The following is a 22,211-nucleotide window of genomic DNA, read 5'->3' on the forward strand; positions in this document are numbered from 1 at the left end:
ACCTCACTGTTCATTTTCTGAGCCTGGAAAATTTCATTTAGTTCAGCTTTAACTGGCAGTGCATAACACAGAAGTGGCTTCAAGACAGTGACTGGTTTGCAAAAGAGGGAGAAACCCCTCTCCAGTCCCATGGCATTCAGCAGTCCTTTGGGACAGAGATTCTTGGCTCAAACCACTGGCTGAATATTCTCTTGTAAGGCAACTTGACTTTGCAGAGTGTTTCCTTAGTAGGTCACAAGAGCCTGCATCTGCTCTCTTTCTGGAGACGTTTCAAGAGCCATCTGTTTCCCTATCTGCCCCATGCTGTCATGCCCACGAGCAGGGATCTAAATGCCCAGGTCTCAGCGGGGCCCAAGGCAGATACAAAGTGTCTCTCATGGAAGCAAGCACAGGAAGGCTTGAAGATTTACCATGAGTGGTTGAAGCTTACAGAGAGTCCCTTTTATGCAATGGCCACCGACTTGGCTGGGTCACTAAGAAGTTCTGAAAGTAGAGGCTTGCGTCTCGAATGCAGGGTGTAGAAAGGAGGTCCCTGTACCCTCTGTTGGTGGAAAAAGATGCTACATGTGTGTGTTCCTTTACTGAGTGGATGTGCTCTGTGTTTTTAGTTGGCATCCTAATGCAGTAAAAAATAAAATACATAAAAGCCTTGGATCTAGTTCTTAAAAATTAATGAAATGCCCTTATCCAATTAGTTATAAACTGTAAGAAAAGATTAGAGCCCTATTGGATGTTCTGTGATTGACTTCAGCCAAATTTAAACTATGTTGTATGTTCCTTTTTTTGATAATTTATTTAATTTAACTTAGATCTTGTAATAAATAGTTATTGAAAGTATAAAAATATATGTAAAAATAGGTCTTTTTACCCAATTTTCCATTTATGGGGAGGAAATGTGCTGCCTTTAGTGTCTGTTGGAATTTTCCCATAGATTTCAGTGGTATTAAGGAGCTGCCCACAACTTGTATTTATTTGTGTTATGCTTAGACAGAAACATCCAAATTGCTATTTTTTTGCACAACATTAAAATGACAGCATCCAGCTGATTGTTGAGACTCGCTTATGGTCTCATCTTCAAATTATTCTCATGTTCAAATAATGTAAGTCTTTAGGGAAAAAATCTATTAAAGAACTTCACTGGAACAGGTGTGGATGCTGCTCTCCAGAGTAAGGCTGCAAGAAATCACCTGTCAGAACAAATGTTGTGTTTCTACCCTGTTTATGCTGGAGATTGTAAGGAGGCCTCCTGGTTGGCATCATGGGCTTGGGGAATGTGCAGATTTCACTGCAAAACTATTTTTTTAAAAGTATCTCCATTAACTTTTGAAGAAAAAGGAAGCTTACATTCCAGTCATTAGTTTATTGTCTTTACCGTCAAAAGTTCACTTGAAGTAAGGTCATTTTACTCCCTTCATTTTTTCCCCTCTCCTGTCTTTTCTTTCTTGCTTCTATGATTCACTGTCATTTTGCCAGCAATTTAGAATTCATTATTTTTTCTTTGGTTCCTAGCTTGTCTTTTTCTGCTCTGTAGTTGTGCTCTTTTAATAAACTAGGATTTCTTAACTCCTAGTTCAGACTTTTTCACTTTGGCTTTTCACTCTGTCACTTTGCTATAGAAAACTATTATGTTTTTTCTATGAATTTCCTTATTTCCTCTGATTTGCCCTGAGTCTCATTACAAGGCCCCCTCTGCGTTGAAATTGAAAATACACTTTGGTAGAACTCTGACCTCAGTAGATTTGTACAGAAGGCATAAAATTCATTTTGCTTCTTCCTGGTTATCCTTTTCAGTTTCCAGATTGCTGATTTCTCTTCAGTGTGAACTGATTCTGTCTGTACAGAGAAAATTCTTGTGTCATGCAGACTCTTGGCATTTTAGGGCCTGTTTCCCAGTTTGTTGAATAAAGAACAATCTGGACTCAGGTTCTGGTTTCAGAACCCTGGAAATGAAGTGAAGGGTGAACCTGAATCTGAACTTCCTGACTCAGGCACAACCAGATCACAGAAGTGGCACAAACCTAGGATAAACATGCTAACTCCAGCACAAAGCAGCAGGAATTTATTAAATTACTGAACAAAAGTACTCTATTTGCACCTCTGGGAATGATTAAAGACTTAGGGAGGGTAGCTCCATTCCTTTTAAAATGTGGCTGTCATTTTTTTTTCTTTTCAAGGAAGTGTTGAGTAACGCATTACTGATGTGCTTCAGTGTCTTTTTAATGAATTCTTTTTATGGCACACATTTTTTCCTTGTTTCATGCCTCACTTATTGCAATACCTATGAAATGCATCAAAGGCAGCAGTTCTTTTTAAATCATTTCTTGAGTTAAACATAATCAGGAGAAAGAAAGAAGTATCTAAAAAAGCATTATTTTTCAACTCTTTTTTTTGCTTCAGAAAATCTCCTTAATATACAAGAATAGGCTTCATAAAATTGGTCTCTGCTTTGTGGTCTCCTCTATATGATTCAAAGTTGATGAAATAAAGTAGTATGTGTCCAGAGCCTTTTCTCCAGCTTTTTCAGTTCTGCCTCTGCAGAGAATTCCTGTCAGCCTTGAATTTCTTTGATGTATTGTGACAAATGCTGCCTTGCTGTGTTTTCTGCCCCTGCTGGAGTCTCCATGGGATTAGAGATCACGTGCTACCTTAGCTTAATGTTCTTGACCTTTTTCAGATGATTGACACTGCTGAATGATTACAGTAAAGCAGCAATTATCCACTAGCTGTGTCACATTCATTTCAAGGAGAAAATAAATGTTATTTGAGATGAGTAATCTGGAATATGTGTTTCTGCTGAGTAAATGTAGGAGACTTGTGCATAGTGAGTCATGATTCCTCTCCTGTTCATTCTGTTTCATGGTACTTTCTGTACATTTCTCCAGTGCTCTCCCCCCTCTGTGTGCTTTACTGTGCTCTGATCCTGTTAGCCCACATAGCTAAGAGAGCTAAATCTTTTGGACTTGATCAGCAACATAAAATTTCTCAGGCTCAAAGAGCCAAAGATGGCAGCAAGCATAGCAATGTGTGCCTCTTATTTAGTTTTTTTTAAATGAAAAAATGAAGTAGCGGATAAAATGAGCTCTCTAAGCTACAAGCTATGTACTTATGATTCAGGCACATAAAGTTCTATAGGGTTTTTGCAGTCTGGTTTTCATTGTGTTTTATTGTTTTTTAGGCTTTTTTTTTTTTTTTTTTTTAATCAGTGAATTTCCCACAATAATACTGTTAAGGTTTGGCTCATCAATAGCTTTGAATTTTGTAAAGTTCCTGTATGAACAAAGAAAACAGTAACTTTACCAAATGTTCCATGCAAAGAAATCCATGTGTTTCTTAATATTGCTGTCTGGAGGGCACTTCACAGAATACCTTTCTAGGTTTGTACAGAGCTCATATGCAGAAATGCAAAAACAATCTGGCACTTCATTATGTGAACTTCAATACTGGCATTTTCTCCTGTATCAGGAGGCTGTTCATCTGTGACGCTACATCATGATTACTGTTATAAGTATATTACAGCTATTAATGTTATAATAATATTTCTACCCTTATAATAATTATTGTATCACTAATGTTGCTAAAGTTGTCATTATTATTATTATTTTGCCATGGTTCCTTTTTAAAAGATAGCTTTCTTTATAGGCCACCGAACATTGTTCATTGGAGTTCATGTGCCACTGGGTGGAAGAAAAAGTCACCGACGTCATAGACACCGTGGACACAAACACAGAAAGAGAGACAGAGAGCGAGATTCAGGCTTAGAAGATGGGCGAGAGTCTCCTCCTTTTGGTAAGATAAGTTCTATTTTTGCAGAGGTCTCTTAATAGTAAACATCAGTATGGCAGTGCATGCTCTGTCCTCCTCTTGAGATTTGGACACTGTTAGGAATGAGGCTTTGGGGAACTGACACCAGAGCCTCCCCAAAGGCTCCTGGAGAGCCAAGACTGGTTCCTCTGCTGAATGGCAGCAGCCAGTGGCAGTGAATATTTGGGAATCTGCAGTAATTCCTACTGCTGTAGGAGACTGTCCTTGAGAGTTCACATCAAGGCAAATTGCTGCTACCTCCAAGAGCAGGGATAAGTACTTGATATTGTTGAATGGCACAGCAGTGCTCAGGGAAGGCTCTGGAGTACTTGCCTCTGAAATGTAACACAGATGTCACTGAAGCTGCAGTGTTTTATCAGATATGAACTGTGATCCAGATTCTGTTTGCCTTTTTCCTTGTGTGATACTGTAATAGGCCATTGTGAGATGAGTCCACTAACTGAGGACTTGAGAACAAACAAGAAGAAAACTTTAAATAAACAAACCTCAGAAATAAAAAAAATAACTCCTAAAATGCTCCAAGTTTTAAATTCAAAATCAGTACAAAGAACAGAAGAAGGTAGTCATGAATAGATTGGTCAAGCGTTGTCTCAAGCCATGTGAGAATATTACTTGCTGTTCAAAAATACATAGTGCGCGTGTGTGCCAGTACTCTTATAAGCGCTGAAAGTGTAATGGAAGCACTTACTATAGGAAACCATTTGTCAATGTGCAACAAAAGAATATTTTTAAATCATTACGGCCAATGTAATTTTAGGTTACAGAGTAGTAATTATAAGACTATTTTAATCTGAACTCTGTATTATGTATATAGAAATCTTTGGAGCAAGTATATTATGAATGGTCACGTTAACTGTATTGTAAAGAGCTGAAATACTTAAATCTTTCAAGTAAATTATACTGATAAAGCACAGCAAAGCCGACTGTTTTTTAAACCTAGTAGATATGTTTTGAAGAATGAACCGTGAAGGAAAAATTGTCTGAGGTAGTTCTGCATGTAATGTATTTAGAATATATGAAGACCTGTATTGAAACTTGTTTCTTAGAAAACAACAGTGAGTTCATAAATTATTAAAATATTTCTTAAAAGGAATATATATATACATATAATGTCAAATTAAAAAGAAACAATTGAAAGTTATGTTAGCCAAGAAGTGAGATATCTTAATCTATAAAGCTGTGTCTTCTGTTGAGTCGTCTGGTATTATTTAGTTGCCAATATGTGACACATCTTTGCTGAAAACTTAGCTCTGTTCTTTCAACTTCTAGAAACCTAGGCTTGTATCCTTCCTAATGTCAAAAATAAAAATAAATACAGCTGGCCAATTCTGTCCTTTTATCGTCTTTGATGTTTGTGCATATGATAAAATGCCCTATTCGGCATAATTTTCTGTTAGTGATAATCACAGCCTCTATTCAAGAGAGCTTCAAGAGTGGAATAGCAGTAATATTAAAACTGGTTTTAAAGTGTGTGTGTGTAAGTTGATGTTTACAGCATTTGTCTGCAGGTGTACTTGTTTGAAATTAGTGCTGGACTGCATTGTTTTAAGTCACATATTCACTTACAAATGAATGATAATTACCATTTAAAAGATGTGTAGGTCATGGCACATAACTTACTCCTTTTCTCGTGCCTAGGACAGACAAGATTAATGGCTAGGCCAGAAACAGGCCAGCCTTCTTCAGATTCAGAATGTTGAAGATATGCTTGAGTGGTGATAGCAATGATTCCAAAGGAGCCAAGGACAGGCCTATCAAACATTCAGAAAACTTTGGAAATAACCAAATTTTCCACTCTGAAATTATGTCTTAAATAGTTGAATCTGTGGATTTTTTTTTTTTTTTTCTATATCTATCCAGACTCCTGGAAGTTTGGCTAGAGAACCAGAGTATGAGAGAGTTTTGATGTCTGTCCACCAAGGCAGAAAGGTGGCATCCCAGAGAGAGCAGTGAAAGGGATTTTCTTATGAAGGCAAATCTTAAAATTATACAGTGATAAAGGGGTTAAGCATGGTCAGAACAGGCAGGCAAAATCATACTAGGATTAACTGTAGTCTATATCCACATTCTTGCTTTTTCTAGAGATTTTCCTTATAGGAGTTTCAGGCAGCCTGTTTGCCCTGGGCTAAGCATCACCTAGAGAGAGAATATACAGAATAATTTTCCTATGCTTTTTTTTTTCTTTCTTTCTTTTACTTTTTTTCTTTTTTCTTTTCATTTTTACTGGGAAGGAGGAAAAGACTACTTTCCTCACTAAATCTGGATCCATTAAGCCTCAGTAACCCTTCTGAGCTCCTGTGCTCTGTGACCACAAGGTTATAAGCAGTGGTCAGTGGCTGAAGGAAGTTGAATATGAATAAACTGTGTGTACTTTCTGCTCTTGATGGCAATCTCAGGGTGGAGTCTGGTAATTAAGAGAGCAGATCTGAAGCAGTCCCTTACTTTATGAATCATTCTGATATAATCAAACATGCAGAAATGCTTAGCTCCCTCTCGGGGTAGACCCCCTTTAAAGCCTTTCTGCTTAATACAAGGAGGCCATATTCTTCGCAATTGTGGGGGAGGAGGAGAAGAAAAAAGATTTCAGCAACTAGCAGGTGCAAGAGGAAAGATAGAGAAAATAAACACCGTGAGGGACCAGCTGATAGAAGACAGTGCTTTGAAGTCAGACAGAACAGTAAATGAGAACTTCTACGATACAAGAGAATAAATTAATAATGTTTTGAAGCAGTGAAGTAAGAAAGGAGATACTCTAAAAGTCAAAGAAGCAACAACTAAGTAATAAAGACGCTATAACAGTAAAGGCCTGAAATATTTAGACATGAAATGCTGCAGACTGCTCAGTTAACCTGTGAGATACGGCATTATTTTTTGTCATAATTTATAACTGTACAATTTTTAACCTCATTTGTGAAGTGTTCTTAGGCGCAGCTCCTGCTCTGTTGTCTCTGCACTGAGGGAGCTGGCGGGGTGTACATGGTGCCACAAGGCTGTGCAGGGCCCCACGTGGAAGGGGGCGCTGTCCACCTGCTTCCTAGCCACTGAATTCCAGCTAATTTTTAAACAAATTTTTTGGTATCAGTATGATTAGAAAACGCCTGTATTCATTGTAATGCCCATAGTTGGAAGCTTCCTGGTAATTCCTTTGAATCCTGGCCAGAAAAGCTGGGCCAGCTGCTTTCTGAGGGATAGTTTCTGCAAGTAATAGATTTTTACAGAACATTTTTGATGCCAGCTTATTCACTTTTTTTTTTTATTTCCTACTGTTACTTTTCAAAAATAACCCGTGTCTTCAGTGTGCAGAATCAGAGTTTGTAGACAAATGCTCTATAGAACAGTTAGTGAAATAAACAGGGGTGGCATCCTGGGGGGCTCTTAGGGGTGCAAACTTATTACTGAAGTGTTTTTTTTTTTTAAATCCTCACACCTGTGCCTCATTGCTTGTCTGTTGCCTCTTAGTGGGATGAGGTTGTACAAGGTGTTTCCATTTTGCCATAATGCTGACCTTTCAAATTGCCTAATTTTGAGATTTCATGCCTTGGTCATGAAGAGTCTTTTCTAGTAGCAGAAATTGTAAGCTAAGTGATTTCAAGATCTTGCTTGCCACCATCTTGCCTAATAATTTGCAGAAGAGAAGAAATCCAGTGAAGTTACCCACTCTAGCTCAAATGCATTAATGCTATTTGCTTTATTCAAGAAGTCTACTGTTACCAGTCAAAATACTGCTGTTATAACTAAGTCTGTAGTTTCGTGACAATTTTAAACTAGCACTGTCCCTGAAAAGAGTGGCCCTGTTCTGCTCATACCTTCTTCCACAGCTTTCCTTGTGGTGGTACAAGTACTGTGGCTGCTCAGTGAGTTAAATCAGAGTTCAGTTGAGCTGAAACAAATCTGGCAAAACTCCCTGTTCCTAGCCTCGAGCAGCTCCTCGGTGCCATTTGCTGGGCCGGCACTGGTGAGCTGCAGGGCCATGAGCTGGTGGGCTCATGGTGGCTGTGAAAGTATGGCACAGATTGCCTTTGGCTGGTAGGGTTACACTTGCTTGGTACACATATGGATTTTAGTGACAGTTTTCAGTGTCTGTTTTTGCCTGTAACTAGTGAAATAGGTCTCTTGTGCTAGTGCTTCGGAGTTGAAATGTATTTATGTTTCTGTTTAAAACTGTGGAGTAGGAGAGTTTGCACTCTGCAGGGTGTCCTTAACGACAGCTTTTGTGCTGGTAAAGTGAACGCAGCTGTGGGACTGGGGTTAGCTTTCAGTGGTGTCTTCTAGAATAGAAAGCGATGGGGCTTGTACAAGGTTTGGTTTGTTTTTCTAAAAAAATCTAGCTTTAATAATTATCTAGTTTTAAAGAGGCTTTAATGTGTAACTCATGATACCAGATGTGGCAAGGGAGGCTGAGCAGTGCTGGAGATTACTGTCCAAGGTGAGTCTAACAGAGAACTTTATACAGTGTTTTAGGAAATGCTGTCTGAAGGTAATGCAAACAAAAAGGTGAATTTGCAATGGAAGACTTTTACCAGGGGAGACTTGTCTCAGTTACTGGAGGAGAAAATAAGTGTAACTAAAGAATCCAGTGACTATATCCACTACCTAATCTCAAACTGTGGTGGGTTGTTAATGGGGAAAACTTAATTATTTGTAAATAGTATGGTTGTTAAGAGGATTCTCTTAATATAGGTTTTGTCTGCGCAGGGGTGAAGTCAGAGGGAAGTTTGAATCTGTGGCAGTTGTGGAACAGATTTCAGTAAATCTGAATTAAAATAGTGTATCAGAGCAGCAGGAACAAGAATCTAAAGCAAGGAGGAGAGAAATAGAAGCTTAGGAACAGTCCTGTTGTCAGATCCAAAAGATAAGATTATTTGTCATAGCCTGGAGGTTTACAGAGGAGTAAATGGAAGCAATTAATGTGTAGAAAATTCTGAGAGAGTTACCTAAAAACAAGATTAAACATATTGGGATAATGTTTCAGAAGAGCAAGGAAGGGAATAATTCTTCCCAACACTAAGTTTTTAATGGCTTTGTAGAAGCGTGTAGTGTGTCTGTGCCCTGCTCATTATTCTCTTTTCTGTATATCCAGCAAAGCTCCAAGCTTTAAAGGGCCATCTTTTATCTATTTTTCCAACTAAAACTTCACAATAAATAGATTTTAAGTTATATTAATTTATGCATTCCAAAAATTGGTGTTTCTGTATTCTGTGCACACAACTCATCACTAAGAGAAATCTTGGTAACTACTAACAAGATAGTGAAGTATCTGCATTTTCCTTGGAGGCCACTCTGAAAGGCTTCAGCCATGAGAATCTGCAAAATACAAGAATCTGCATCCTTGCCTGAAAATTTTGCAGCCCATTCCTTGAGAACCAGCAAGTGGGGAATCCTGTGTGCCTAGTCATGCCCAGTAGATTGTAGGGACCTTGGTGGGATGCTGGCTGTGACTCAGAAGCTGGGAAGTTTTCCTGAGTTGTGGAAAACACGTGGACAAATGGTCACCACTCACCAAGAGACTGGCTGAATCCCCTTGGAGAGGAGTGGGGGCTGTCCCCCACCTCCATCCACTGCTGTTTGGACTTTTACCCTTTAGCTCAGCAGAGATTCCCCTGTGGTTGTCTTCTGCCTACTTTTGACCCAGGCATGCCTTTGCCTCTCCGCAGCTAGTTGCATAGCGTGGGAACTGGGGTTTACTGAGTCCTCTTTCATGGTCTTCTCTTGTTCTTGTGTTGCATATTATATGTTATATCTGCTCTTACTATCATGAAGATTTTTTTAAGGGGATTATGAAATAAGGCTGTCCTGAAAAGGAGCTGGTTTAACTCTTTTCTCGAGGCTGTTAAATCAGTTCACTACACACTACCCTGTGTGTAGCCTGTCTTTACTGACTGACCTTTCCTGGTCCCTATGAGAAATACTGGCCTACTATTATTTAGCTTAGAGGCAGGTTCTCAGCAAACTTAAAACTGCAAAATCCTATTCTGACAATTGAGCTGATAGAGCAACATGTTGCCAGAACATTTTTATACCCTTTGTGGACTTTATCAAGAGCAGAGGACAAAACTTGGGGTACATTTTATACATACACAAGGCTGTGTTTTTGCTTCTGATACAAATTGGGCAGACTGCATACAGTTCTGCCTGCGGGCAGGGCAGTGGGTCTCAGGAGACATCCTGGCACGCACCGAGAAGGAGATGTATTTTACTCTGAGTGGTGGGGTGGAGCAGGTTGTTTCCTATGCTGAACTTACCTGGAGGGACTGAGAGTGATCCTGCTTTCTATACTGCATGCTGAGTCTTGTGTTCACTGTGTTCCCTGTGGCAAGAGGGGAGCAGTCCTCACCCAGAAGTGGCCTTATACTTGGGGTGGTTTAAATGGGGGAAGTGCCAGTCACAGTTTGCAAGGCAGGATGGTGGTGTGTACCCCTGTTCCTTCCTGTCTGCATTCAGTGTTGTTCCAGGGAACAGCTTTTCCTGTTGCCACTCAGAAGTTAGGTTACCAGCAGTTTTGGCTTTCAGCTCTGTTGTTTTTGCAAGTCTATGCCCATATTTTGCTTTTAGTTTAGAGATGTTAGTGACTTCATGGTGAGAGTAATCATGGTAGTGTGTTGGTCAGGTTGCTGCAGGGTTAGATCCTTTCTGCAGTACTGAATCCCAGTGCAAATTCATGCTTTTGACAACAGCGCTGGCTCTCTTAGTTTTTACTCTTTTGATTGTGCAGTGAAGGTACAATTTTTTTACGGCTGGAATTCAGAGGTTTTGCTCAGAAAACCTTAGTGGGCTTCAGGTTGCCAAAGAGACTAAAGCACACACAGCTGTATAGTGCACATGCAACGATTTTAAGATATCAGAGATCCTTAGCTGTTCTGTGTGAGTGCTTCATGGGTGATAAGAGCCCAGGGAAACCCAGGTGTAGCACTGACTCTGGGAGACCCCCATGGGCTGGCAGAGCCACAGCAAACAGAAAGCTACTTCAGCTTTTCCTGACTGAGGCAGTTGGTTAGCAGAGCACTGGTGGTTGTCGACAGTGCTCCTGCTCTAGCAGTGTGCCAGACTGCTTTCTTCCTGGTTCCAGCTGGTCCTTGAGTGTTTACTGAGCTGGTGATAAGCCAATTACTTGGGAGAATCATCAGCTGCTTTTTGTGCAGCTTAGTTCCATGTTGCTTCTAATTTTTTGGGCTCTGATGTAAAGCAATGGCAGTGATAGAAATATGATTAAGCACCTTGGTCCCCCTCTCAATGAGATTATTCTCATTGCTTTTTTCAGAAATAACAATGACAAAAATTAGTTTTTTAAATCCTGGCTGTTCTACTTGAAGTAGGGATAGAAGACTGCTAATAGTACTCAGGCCAATTTCTGTTTTCCTAGAGTTGAAGAAATTGAGTTTCCTATTTTGCAAATATTATACCTTTACACTGGAGATTCAGTTCTCACAGTGTGACAGTCAGCATTGAAATATTTTTTCATATTGATTTTGAATCACGTATTACTCATTTTCCATATAACACATTTGTGACATATTTGATATTTTTACTCCTATGAATAAAAGGCAAATTCATCTGGTATTGCTCACATGAATAATCCTGTTAAGTCAGTTTTATAAATAAAACCAAGAGGTCTGATTTTTCTTTGTATTCTGCTACTATTGTTTAATTCTGTTATGTTTTAGTCCTTGAAATAAAATCATCATATTCTAAATTGTAGGACATTTTTTGTTTCAGATTCCAGCTCGATGTCTGAAAATCAAGCTGTGCTTTGTGGATTTCAGACACAAATATGAGTTACCAGCAGCAGAAAGATATCCAGAACCTAGCAAGTAGTTTTGCTGATGTGTTAACAAGAAAGAAGAGAATTAAGTGCCTTTTTTATCACTTACGTAGATTTCTCACTGCTGTCAGTAAAGTAGTCATATGTTACACAGAAGACCCAGAAAGAGCAAATCATAGCATTAAGGTGTTGTGTTGTTACCACTTATCTGACTTCAAGAGATTTCAAGGCATTTCTGATCCTCTGCTTTCCTTCCCACTTTGAAAAATGTGCATTTGTACGAATATAATAATTGTCATAAAGCTGGAGCTCTGCTGTACGACACTAGTCATATTGCTCAACAGTAGCTATTGCTGTAAATTAGTTCCTACTGCTGATTTTACCCAGAGTACTGCATGTTCCTGGCAATGCCTGTTCTCAGATTCGCTCTGCAGTCCAGCTCTTTTCAGATATAGCCTGTTTTCCACGTTCTGTTGCTAATTATATACTCCTGTCCTTTGTAAGAAGATGTTTCATTTAATTTAGTTCTTCTGGGAGTTAGTCTTAATAAGCTGCCCACTTTTTGACCAAAATGCACTCTCTAGTCTCAAATTAAATCTTGATAGTTCTATTTACTTTATCCTGCTCTAGAAGGTAACAACATGACAAGATAAGGGGGAAAAAAAAGGCAGAGAGAAGCTGGAGGGGGTGGATCTAGAGTAATGGGAAGTTAGAGATGGTCTTAAAGAAAAAAGGAGAATTGAACAGTGAGAGAAGAGTAAAAAGAATAATAAAAACAAGGCTGAAGTGGAGGAAGTTAACCTCTGTTCTTCAATGATTTACCAAAGATAATATTTGTCCCCTTTAGGGACAGCCCTCCAGAGCTCCTAATATTACCTGAGGCTGTCTGTCTTTCCCCACTTCCCCATGTTTCATCCTGGCTTTCTTTTCCTTGCTTTATGAGGGAGTAGGTAGATTTTGCCATACTGTATCTTTACACTATGTTTGAGAAAATAGACCTCAAAAACTATCAAGTATTTTGTGACAGTGAAAATGGTCATGTATTTTTGCTGTTTCATTGCTCTAAGAAGTTTACCACAGGAAAAAAGGGAACCTTTATGGATAATTTTAACTACTCTATCCGTTACCTATTTCATTATTTTTGATTGGCACTGTATTTGCTCTCACCTCCAGTGAGTGCTATCTTCCAGAGATTCCAAAAATTTAAAGAGCTCAAGAGTCTTGCACAGTGTTGCTCTTCACTGTTGGATGGGAAATAGTGTAGCTTATCTTAGGAATATGGTTGTAAAACAGAACTTAATTTGTACAGTGCTCAAGGAATTGCTGAGTTGTTTTGTTGGATAATCAATTTTTCGGTTGACTGGCAGTCTCACCCCTGTCAGCTCTCACAAAGGATTTCTGGTTCCTCTCAGAATTCTGAAATACATTAGCAGAAAAAATAGCAATTTCTGAAGAGACTGGGTTCCATCCAGATCCAAACGTAAATATTTGAGATTTGCATTTTAATAAACAAATGGATTTTTTTAGACTTACAACATTTGAGCAATTAAAAATGAATATACAAGTACATTAAGGTGCTCTTTGACTTTGGAAAATTTCTGAGTAATATGAAATAGGAGTAGCTGGTCTATGAAATCTGTGGAGTGATCTGTAGTGAGGAGATTATGAAATGGTAATACAAATTTAAAGGGAAGACAGGAAGAATAAAATGAGGAGGTTGGGACAGATAAATAGCTCGTTCATCTGGAACACCCTAATCGCATGTAAGTGTTCACAAAGGGTGAAGCGATGATAGGTAGAACTGATGACATATTCTTTCCTAAGTTCCTAATTAAATATTGAAATTTTAGGGAGGTTTCTTCTGGGACTTAACAGTTTATCTCTGCTACGGAAAACAGAGCATGTTAATTTAATATACCAGCTTTGTGAGCTGAGGTATAACACTGTATATTTAGGCTTATGATGTAGCAAAGTATTTTTATAGCAATGAAGTAAATGACTTTTATCAGCTGTATCTATGCTAACTTTTTTTCTGACTGACATCATTTCAGCTTCCATTAGCAAATACTTCTGTACATTGCATTCTATCGTCAGATGCATTTTTTTAAATAGCAGACTTGACAACTACAGTAAATAAACAGCGCTCAATCTGAAGGTGTTTGTGGACAAATGTTCTTAGATCATAAGTATAATCATATTTTATGTGTAACATTAAGTGATGTATGTGGAAGAATCTGGAAATTTTAGTTGTCTGCTTACTTGAGGCAGTAAATTTAATGTTCTGGACTTGATATCTTTTTATTTTTCCTCCAGATACCCCATCACAAAGGGTGCAGTTTATTCTTGGAACTGAAGATGATGATGAGGAACACATTCCTCATGATCTCTTCACTGAGCTTGATGAAATTTGCTGGCGTGAAGGAGAAGATGCTGAGTGGAGGGAGACAGCAAGGTGAGTGTTTTCAGATTTTTTTTAAAGCTATATGTGGCTACTGGTTGCTGGTACGTCAAAGAGAGATTTCAAAGCTGTGACATGCACGGGAACAGATTTTTGGATACAACAGTTAAAACCGTAATATTAATCTTCAGGCTGCTAGTATTACTACAGTATTTGTCATTTCTTATAGCCACATGTTTTCATCTGGATTTATGATATATAGGTCAGACTGAATATCAAGGGAAACAGTCAAAGTAAACAAACATTTATTGTAACAGTTGTTTTTTTCCATGTTTTGGCTCACCATTTTCAGAAGCTTTCAAACTTTGTATTATGATTGAATCTTCAAGGAAGTGATAGCGTTTCCCATATAAAAAGATTAAAGCAAGGAATGGATGACTTCTGAAGTACTCAAACATTCACATGTTCTAACTTTCAGTGAACAGGCACTTTTGAGACTTCCAATATTCAGTGTTAGATTATTTTGTTTCCACAAAATTGGCACACAAAGAATGCTTAGATTGCGCTTCTGCTGAAAATAAATTAAAATTGGAAAAGTATTTTTTTTGTATTTTTTTAATCATTCCTTGAGCACCTAAATGAGAGAATCACTTGTTTACTTTCATTAAATTTTACATTTCTAAGCAATCTTTGATTTGTTTTTCTTCTTAGAGCCTTAACTCCCTCTTCCCTTGCCATTATTTGCTGACAGTGTTCTTCAAAGGTGCCAAAAAGTCCATGGACCACATCTTTGGCTTAGGTAGTATAAAAAATTTGGATTTCCCAAAAGGATTTTGTGAGGACTACTTTCATGGGATGTTTTCCATGAGAATGGTTGTTAGCTTTGCCTTTAATTTTGCTGCAAATTTATCCTTTCCCAGAAGGCTGCAGAATCTTTTTGTGACCTTCCCTTCCCTTACGTGCTCTTAGGAGGGATAGAAGCTAAGTATAGATCTTTACATGTAGAAGATTCTCATGTGGGGATTATACTGCCAAATGAATATAGTAGTGTTCCTAAATAATCTTATTAATATTCAGAGAGAGAAGAGCTAATCAAGGTAATTATCTGCAGTATTCTCATACTGATATATAGGACCTTTTCTAAGAAGGGTATCAGTTTCTATTGTCATTAATAAAATCACTATGGCTTACGTTATTTTTCAAGCAGAGAATTAGCAGCTTCTTTAGTTCAACAAAAAAAAAAAAAAAAAATCCCTCTGCAAATCATGAAAGAATTGCGTGTCTGACAAATTAGAAACAAATTTTCATTAACATAAATAGCTAATCAAGATAGACTTTGACAGTAGGTGAAATAAATTCCTATTTAGATTAATCTGTCTGTGTGTACTGCTCTTCCTATTCTCATTTGCTAAATAAAAGATCAAAGATGTTAAACAGAAACAAGCCAAGATAGTTGAAAAAGGGGAGAGAGAAAAACCAGCCAAGAAAACTACATCTTTGAGGTGAGAAAATGTAAGTGTGAGGTATGAACAGGTGAAAGTCCAGCAGAATTAAACCTTGAAATAGAGTAAGTAATTAGTAGTTAATTTAAATAAATATATATTTTTTTCAGTTTTATAAATAGGATGAAAGCAAGGAAAGAATGGGACTGCTATACAGAAAAAAATGGTGAAAAAGATTATTTTTAGCTTGATTTCAAAATCCTGGACGGCATTGGACATGCGGTGGCTGGCTGATATGAAAGGATATGGCAAGGAAATTACCATATCCAAGGTGAAAGTGAAATTCAAAGTACTTTATTTGTGCAAATGAGAGGAAGCAATAATTTCCATCCTAGAAAGCTGAAAGAAAGTCAAAATCATTGGTCTAGTAACTCAGGACTTTCTGTGAATCTCTCAGGTGGGATGTTGCACTATAGCAAATACAGCACCACTATTTAGAGAAAGGAAAAAAGTATTGAGCAGGTATAGGCCTGTTTGTTGGGTATGCAAGGCTTAGAACAATATTTGAAGGAAAGAGTAATTATAGACTTTGAGCTAAATGGAAAATTGGGTAAAATGCAGCACAATGGTGTATCATGTCAGACCAGCTTAATAATATTCTTTAATCAGATAATTGCTTTTTGTTTTTTGACAAAGGAAAAACAGTACCTCTAATTTATTTGTTTTAGTAAAACATTTGGTATGATGCAACAATGAGAATTTACTACTTAAACTGTGTTTTAGTGCAAGAATCATATTAGTGGATAAGGAACTAGTTATTGAAGAGGTGCAGCAGGTTGTGCAGAAAGCTGAAACAGTAGTGTTGAGGGAAGTGACAAGTAGCTTTTCTCAAGAATTAGTCTTATTAAATAGTTTTGTTACTGAATGGCACAAAAGCAGGATTAGGCCGATAAAACTTGCTGATGATAAGAAATTAAGAAGTATTGTCACTCTGGAAATAACTGTGGATATCACACACAAAGAGAGGGGTGATGAAAGGGAAGAGAGATGGTGTACAGAGTACATAACAGAATGAGGGTGAAGTGCCAATATAAAAAAGGCAAATAATCTTCTAGGATACTTCTAGGGTAGTAGATAAGGTATTTCTAATAGTGATCAGGAAGTGTTCATGTCTGTATAGGAAATGGATGAGAACATTCCTGGAAATCTGCGTGGAGTTATGATGGACCATTTTCAATACTGGTGGGTGACCCATGTCTCCAGAAGCACTGATTTGATTCAAAGCGTGTTACGGAAAAGATAAACCCTGAGTTTATTGATGTTCTGGTCTTGTAATTTTTTTCCAGCTGTGGAGAAAATACCATGGGCAATATTTGTAGCTTGCTTTGGACATATTTCTAGGTAAATGAATTCAAACAGAAGCAATACAGAGAAAAGCTCCGTCATTAATTGGAGTGGCAACAAGTGGCTCTATATTAATTTCACGAAGCAGTGCTGGAATGAGGAGTAGGTTGAATCTTTAAGGCAATGTATCTGTCTTTTCCTGTTTTTCTGTTTGATTCAAATTGCATGCACAGTTCAGCCTTAAAAATCTTAAACTATATCGAGCAAACTGCATACAATTATATGAGACATTTTCTTCTTAGCTGGTCAAAATAGTAACATACAAAGGGAGCCACGGATAAGATTTGACTGGATCTCAGTATTCTGTAGGTAAATCTGTTCTGGTCCTTTATCGTTTGTTTGGAAGAATAAGTTTGTGCCTAGACTTACTTTTTTTTCCTGCCACTGTTAAGAGACTCCAAGGCATGCCATTCTCCTGTTTCCTGTTCTTCATTAACGTAACTAATCGACAAAAGCATTCCTGTAGATGAATTAGTAGGGCCAAAAAAGTGCGCTGCTGTTATAGCCATTCAAGGATCTGACTTCAGCTGTCATATTCATGGAATTACTCAGCTAGTATAATAGAATGACTTGCTCTGTTGATAAAGAGGTGGTAAAATTAATCATTTTTTCTCCATTAATTGATTTCAAGCCAAAAGAAGCACGTTCCTTTTAAAATCCATAGTCAGTCTTACTAATATAGTCTGTATGTGCCCCTGCTATACAAATGTATAGAGATGCATGATGTATAATTTGTTTCCTGAAAAGATATTTCCAGTAAGTTTGTAAGGAAACACACTAAGGTATAGCAGTTGGGCTTATATTACACATGCAACAGTACAGTTACAAATTGCAGCTGTTAGGAATTAGCCATTAGCTTCTTATTCAAATCTGTCCTCATAGCCTCTTTCAATCATGCCTGGAAAGTAGTGGTTGATTTGTGACAAACCTTACCCAAACTACCTGGCCTCAATTATCTGCTAATTTCAATGGAAGTTTCAGGAGAATATCATGCTCGTTCCGGAACTGAAGAGAATATGTAATAAGGAAGAAAATAGGAAGATACTTTAAAACCTTGAGTAAAGTATTTGGACTTGAATTTTAATGAAACTGCAAAGCTATGAAAGCTATCTTCTTTTTTGTAGTTTAGAAAGTAAATAGTTAATAGTGAACAGTCAGAAAATGGATGTACTGGGGAAAAAGCAGCAGTAAGAAAAAGCGCAAAGGTATCTTCCCCACTGGAACTAAGCTTTCTTCCAAACATTCTAGGTCACAAGAAACTTAGGTTTGTCTCTTCTACTTTGTTTCTGACAAGCTTGTTTACTTTGGTTTATTTTCTAATCAACATAGGCAAAAGCTCATGTAGAAACTGATAAAGATCCTAAGAGATTACATTAATAACATATCTTGACAGGTTGTGAGAAAATACATGCTCCAGGTCTCTCTGCTGCAGACATAGCAGACTATGAAACACAGATAGTCTTCACCATCACAAACTTAATGTTTTGCACCAAAATGTTGTAATCAAGTCTACAGTGAAATGTCCAGTTTCTTATTTATTGATTCCTGAAAAATCAATAGAAATGGCTTTAGAAGATCTAGTATATATGCATGTATGTTTTATCTTGGTAAAATTCTTGTTGGGATGTTTTGTTCCAGCAGGTATGTTACCTTGGTATACCAGTGCAGGACTCTACCAGTAAACAAAACCACTTGAACGAAGCTGTTCTTCTATGTGATCAGACAGAACTAAGATAGCTCTAAATATATCCCAAGCACACAGGCTATATGTGTCTTCTGGGAAATTCTAAAATTTTATTTGATTTTTTTTATTCTTTTATTTTATTTAGACATTTATTTAGTAACCATGGTGGTTTAAGGAGTCAGATTGCAAAAGAAAGAACTGGATTTTAAATATCTTAAAATTTCTCTTCTTCTGTAAGAAACTAGAGAGGGAATTTGGTAAACTAGAGAGAGAGGGAAACTGGCAAACTTGGGATCCATGCCAGAATTTGGATTTTAAAACCCTTTCTATCCTTTAACCTTGTACATAAATTTGGAGGGTTGTTGAAATGCTCTTCTGATTTTTAAAACAACTTCCATTCTCCAAGCATTTTTTTTTGTACTTGTATGAAGATTAAAGGTTTATATCTTTTACACTTTTTTTGCTGCTATTTCTCATTTGGTGTGTTAAGCATGGATTATCTGATGTAACAGAGGAATAACTCTGAAAATCTAAAAGGTGATAAACTTAATTTTCATTTGCTTGGATGAATTCATGTAATCAAAAATCAAAATAGAAGTTATTACTATTGTAAATGTAGAATTTACTGAACTGAGTATGATTTAAAGTGTATATATTAGACTGTGGCTCATTAATTAACAGTGTAGGGTAGTGTGATTAAACACAAAGGTTTAGTCATAGTAGGAAATTGGATGCAACTCATTATATTATTATACTATTCAAACTGACTGAAACTCAGATGAATGTGATGGATAGTATGGCAAGTATAATTACATGGGCACTAGTAATAGTTTTCTGTGGATTTTTATCTTGTACTCGAGTATCTTTGATGTCTGATTAACAACACGAACACTAATTAAAGTTATTTTCATGATTTAGGCATTTCTAACCGTTTTTGTCCATATGACATCCAGTGAGACAGAAGCTTAGGTTCTGACACCTGGAAGGTTGCTTGCCTCTGTCCAGTCACCTGTTTTGATGAAATTTTCGAGAACATGTTTTTCTTTTATCCCTTTGTTCAAATCGATCTGTTCAAAAGAGATAATATCAAGGACAGGCTGCAACTGCATAGTCAGATAAGCAATGTTGAAGGATATTTACCTAAACAGAAGGTAATGACAGTATGGGATTCCTAATGAGATTCGGTAAGAATCTATGCTTGGATTCTTTTTAGATTGTTTAGCATGACTTTTAATCTCTTTTTGAGTCAGTCTAACACAAAGATGATGCTACACTAGAAATAATTAGAAATTCCTAAGCATGGAGATAGTTATCTTGTAAAACTCCTAAAGGGATTAGAGACATGGACAAAAAATAATAAGCCAGAACTATGTATATTAAATATAAGCTAGAACATGAAAGAGGAAAGGGATGAAAAGGCAAAAATGTAGACAGTTCATAAACCCATGGAGGCAATAGTTTAAATAGGACAATTAATGCAACACATCTGTGACACTATGGCTGTAAATAAGTTTAACATTTCTGGCTTGGAAACACCAGCACCATGAGTAAGCTAGGAACAACCTTTTCCTTGGGAGTTCAGGTGCAACTGCAAATGAAAAAATAAAGAAACCCTTTTTCTCCCTCCCCCCCCCCCCTTCACTCACTTTGTAATTTTGCCAAGTTACTGGAGCTCATTGCTTTCAAACTGTGGCTTTGAAATTGATAAGAGTAGGATTATGGAAAAATGGAAGAGCCAGAAGGGATAGCCTGACTAGGTCTGGAGATGGAGGGAAGGAAGGATTCCAATCAGGAGAATGAAGATTAGAAGTCTGATGGAGAAAAGTGTCTCTGGGACAAAAATGAGACGTGGAAGTTGGTTAGCACAGAGAAAATGGAGGGGAAGATGTTTAAATACAAAGAGGAGGAGAGGGCTGGACAAAGGAGATTGGAGAATTTTTGGAGGATAAGAAGAGCTGAGGGCAAATTGGATACAAAAATGATGGGAAAGTGATTAGGAGACCTGTAGTGGAATTGGAGGAAGTGAAAAACAGGAGCCATTAAGAGAGAAAGCGTGCAGATGATGAGTGATCCCAGAGGCTAGGGGCTCCTGCCTGGTTAGAATCAGAATCTAGTAGACAGTGACTGGGAAGGTGGAAATACTATCTAAAATAGTGCACACATGCACATTTTATGGATCCCCATACAGATGGGACAGGAACAGAAGAGGACAGCTATGTCTAACATGTTAGTGTGCTGCAAGTGGTTATAAGGCTGGAATTTGCTCTGCCGTAGAGATCTACATTTCCCTGCTTCCAGGAAGTAACTGTGAAGGTGCCCTCAAGGTGTGAGACTGCTCAACATCTCTGCTTTCCAGTCCATATAGAAAATAGTAGGGTGCCGTTGCCACTGAATCCGGCGATGGAGGTTTGTGCTCTGGCTACAGCTGTTCAAACCTTCCCACGTTGGCAGGATGTGTGGTTCTACACAGTAATATCTGTGTGTGCTTAGAAGACTTAATAACTTTAATTCAAAACACTTCTGCATATGCCAACAAACTTTTCTGGTTTTAACATTTTAATGTTTTCTTTAATATTTTAATGTAATTCATATCAGTAAATAATTTAAAAAGTCATAACAGAAAAGTCATCCAGCTGGCTAGTAACAGAAAACTTTTGTTCATTCCAGTTTCTTGTGTCTATGTACTTCTTTGAGTCCCGAGTTACACCACATGTGAAAGATGATAATGAGACTCAAATAGTCAGATACAATTATGCTACTAGATTCTAAGATGCTATTTCATGTCATTGACATAGCTGTGCTGTCTGAATAAGGCCCTGAAGGACTGTGCCCAAGTGTTAACATATGGTTAATGTGTGCATGTACATGCCTGTGTCCGAGAGTTTTTTTTTCATTTTGATTTAACTGAATTTTTAAATGGAGAATGGTGTAAATTTTGCATATTTCATTGCCTTTATTAGTAACTTTGTGCTTAAGTATACCGAAGCTAATTAAGTTCATAAAAATGTATTTTGTGAAAAGTCGTGGTGTTGATAATGGATTGAGGCTCTATGAAATATGAATATGTCTGTGTATTTTACTTTAAATGAACAATGTCTCTTTGTTGTGATTAAATTAAACTCTTCTTTTGGTGTTTACTCCAGCATGGAAATTTAAAGGAGAAAATACTTTCCTGTGTTCTTACTGTTTATAAAATTTCTTTTTCTCTGCCACAGATTGTCTTCCTGAATCCTTTCTGGTTGCTCTGTCATAGAGGTAGTATTGTATGCCAAAGAATTACCCAAGTTTTGTAGTATATAGTAATTCTTTCTTAATACGCTTCTCTTTTCACCTCTGTGGTCAGAATTCATCCTCGAAAAAAGATACAATGTTATGTGGGAAGAAGCGGGCAGGGGAATTTGCTCATGTTTCCTGCAAACAAAGAATAAATTGAAATCCAAAAACATTTTACCAGTGTTACTTTGATATCCATGAAGGTAATATGTTTTTCAGTATTATGCACAAAGGAGGTGTAAAACTGGTTGTTTGCACAGGTGGTTAAAGTTTGAAGAAGATGTCGAGGATGGTGGAGAGAGATGGAGCAAACCGTATGTTGCCACATTGTCACTTCATAGCTTGTTTGAGTTGAGGAGCTGTATTCTGAATGGCACAGTTCTGTTGGACATGAGAGCTAACTCTTTAGAAGAAATTGCAGGTATGTAT

At 37.5% G+C, this 22,211-nt stretch overlaps 1 protein-coding gene across 2 annotated transcripts in view; it reads left to right on the plus strand.

The window, feature by feature from the left end:
- SLC4A10 (solute carrier family 4 member 10) overlaps positions 1 to 22,211 on the plus strand; it is a 121,148-nt gene that overhangs the window by 29,408 nt on the left and 69,529 nt on the right. For both annotated transcript variants that reach the window (XM_062579218.1, XM_062579219.1), the window contains 3 exons: positions 3,640 to 3,786; positions 13,895 to 14,033; positions 22,043 to 22,203. In XM_062579218.1, the coding sequence (XP_062435202.1) occupies positions 3,640 to 3,786; positions 13,895 to 14,033; positions 22,043 to 22,203 (447 nt within the window). The remainder of the gene's footprint in view (positions 1 to 3,639; positions 3,787 to 13,894; positions 14,034 to 22,042; positions 22,204 to 22,211) is intronic.

The sequence above is a fragment of the Rhea pennata genome, chromosome 6, assembly GCF_028389875.1.
Source record: "Rhea pennata isolate bPtePen1 chromosome 6, bPtePen1.pri, whole genome shotgun sequence".
Lineage (NCBI taxonomy): Eukaryota > Metazoa > Chordata > Aves > Rheiformes > Rheidae > Rhea > Rhea pennata.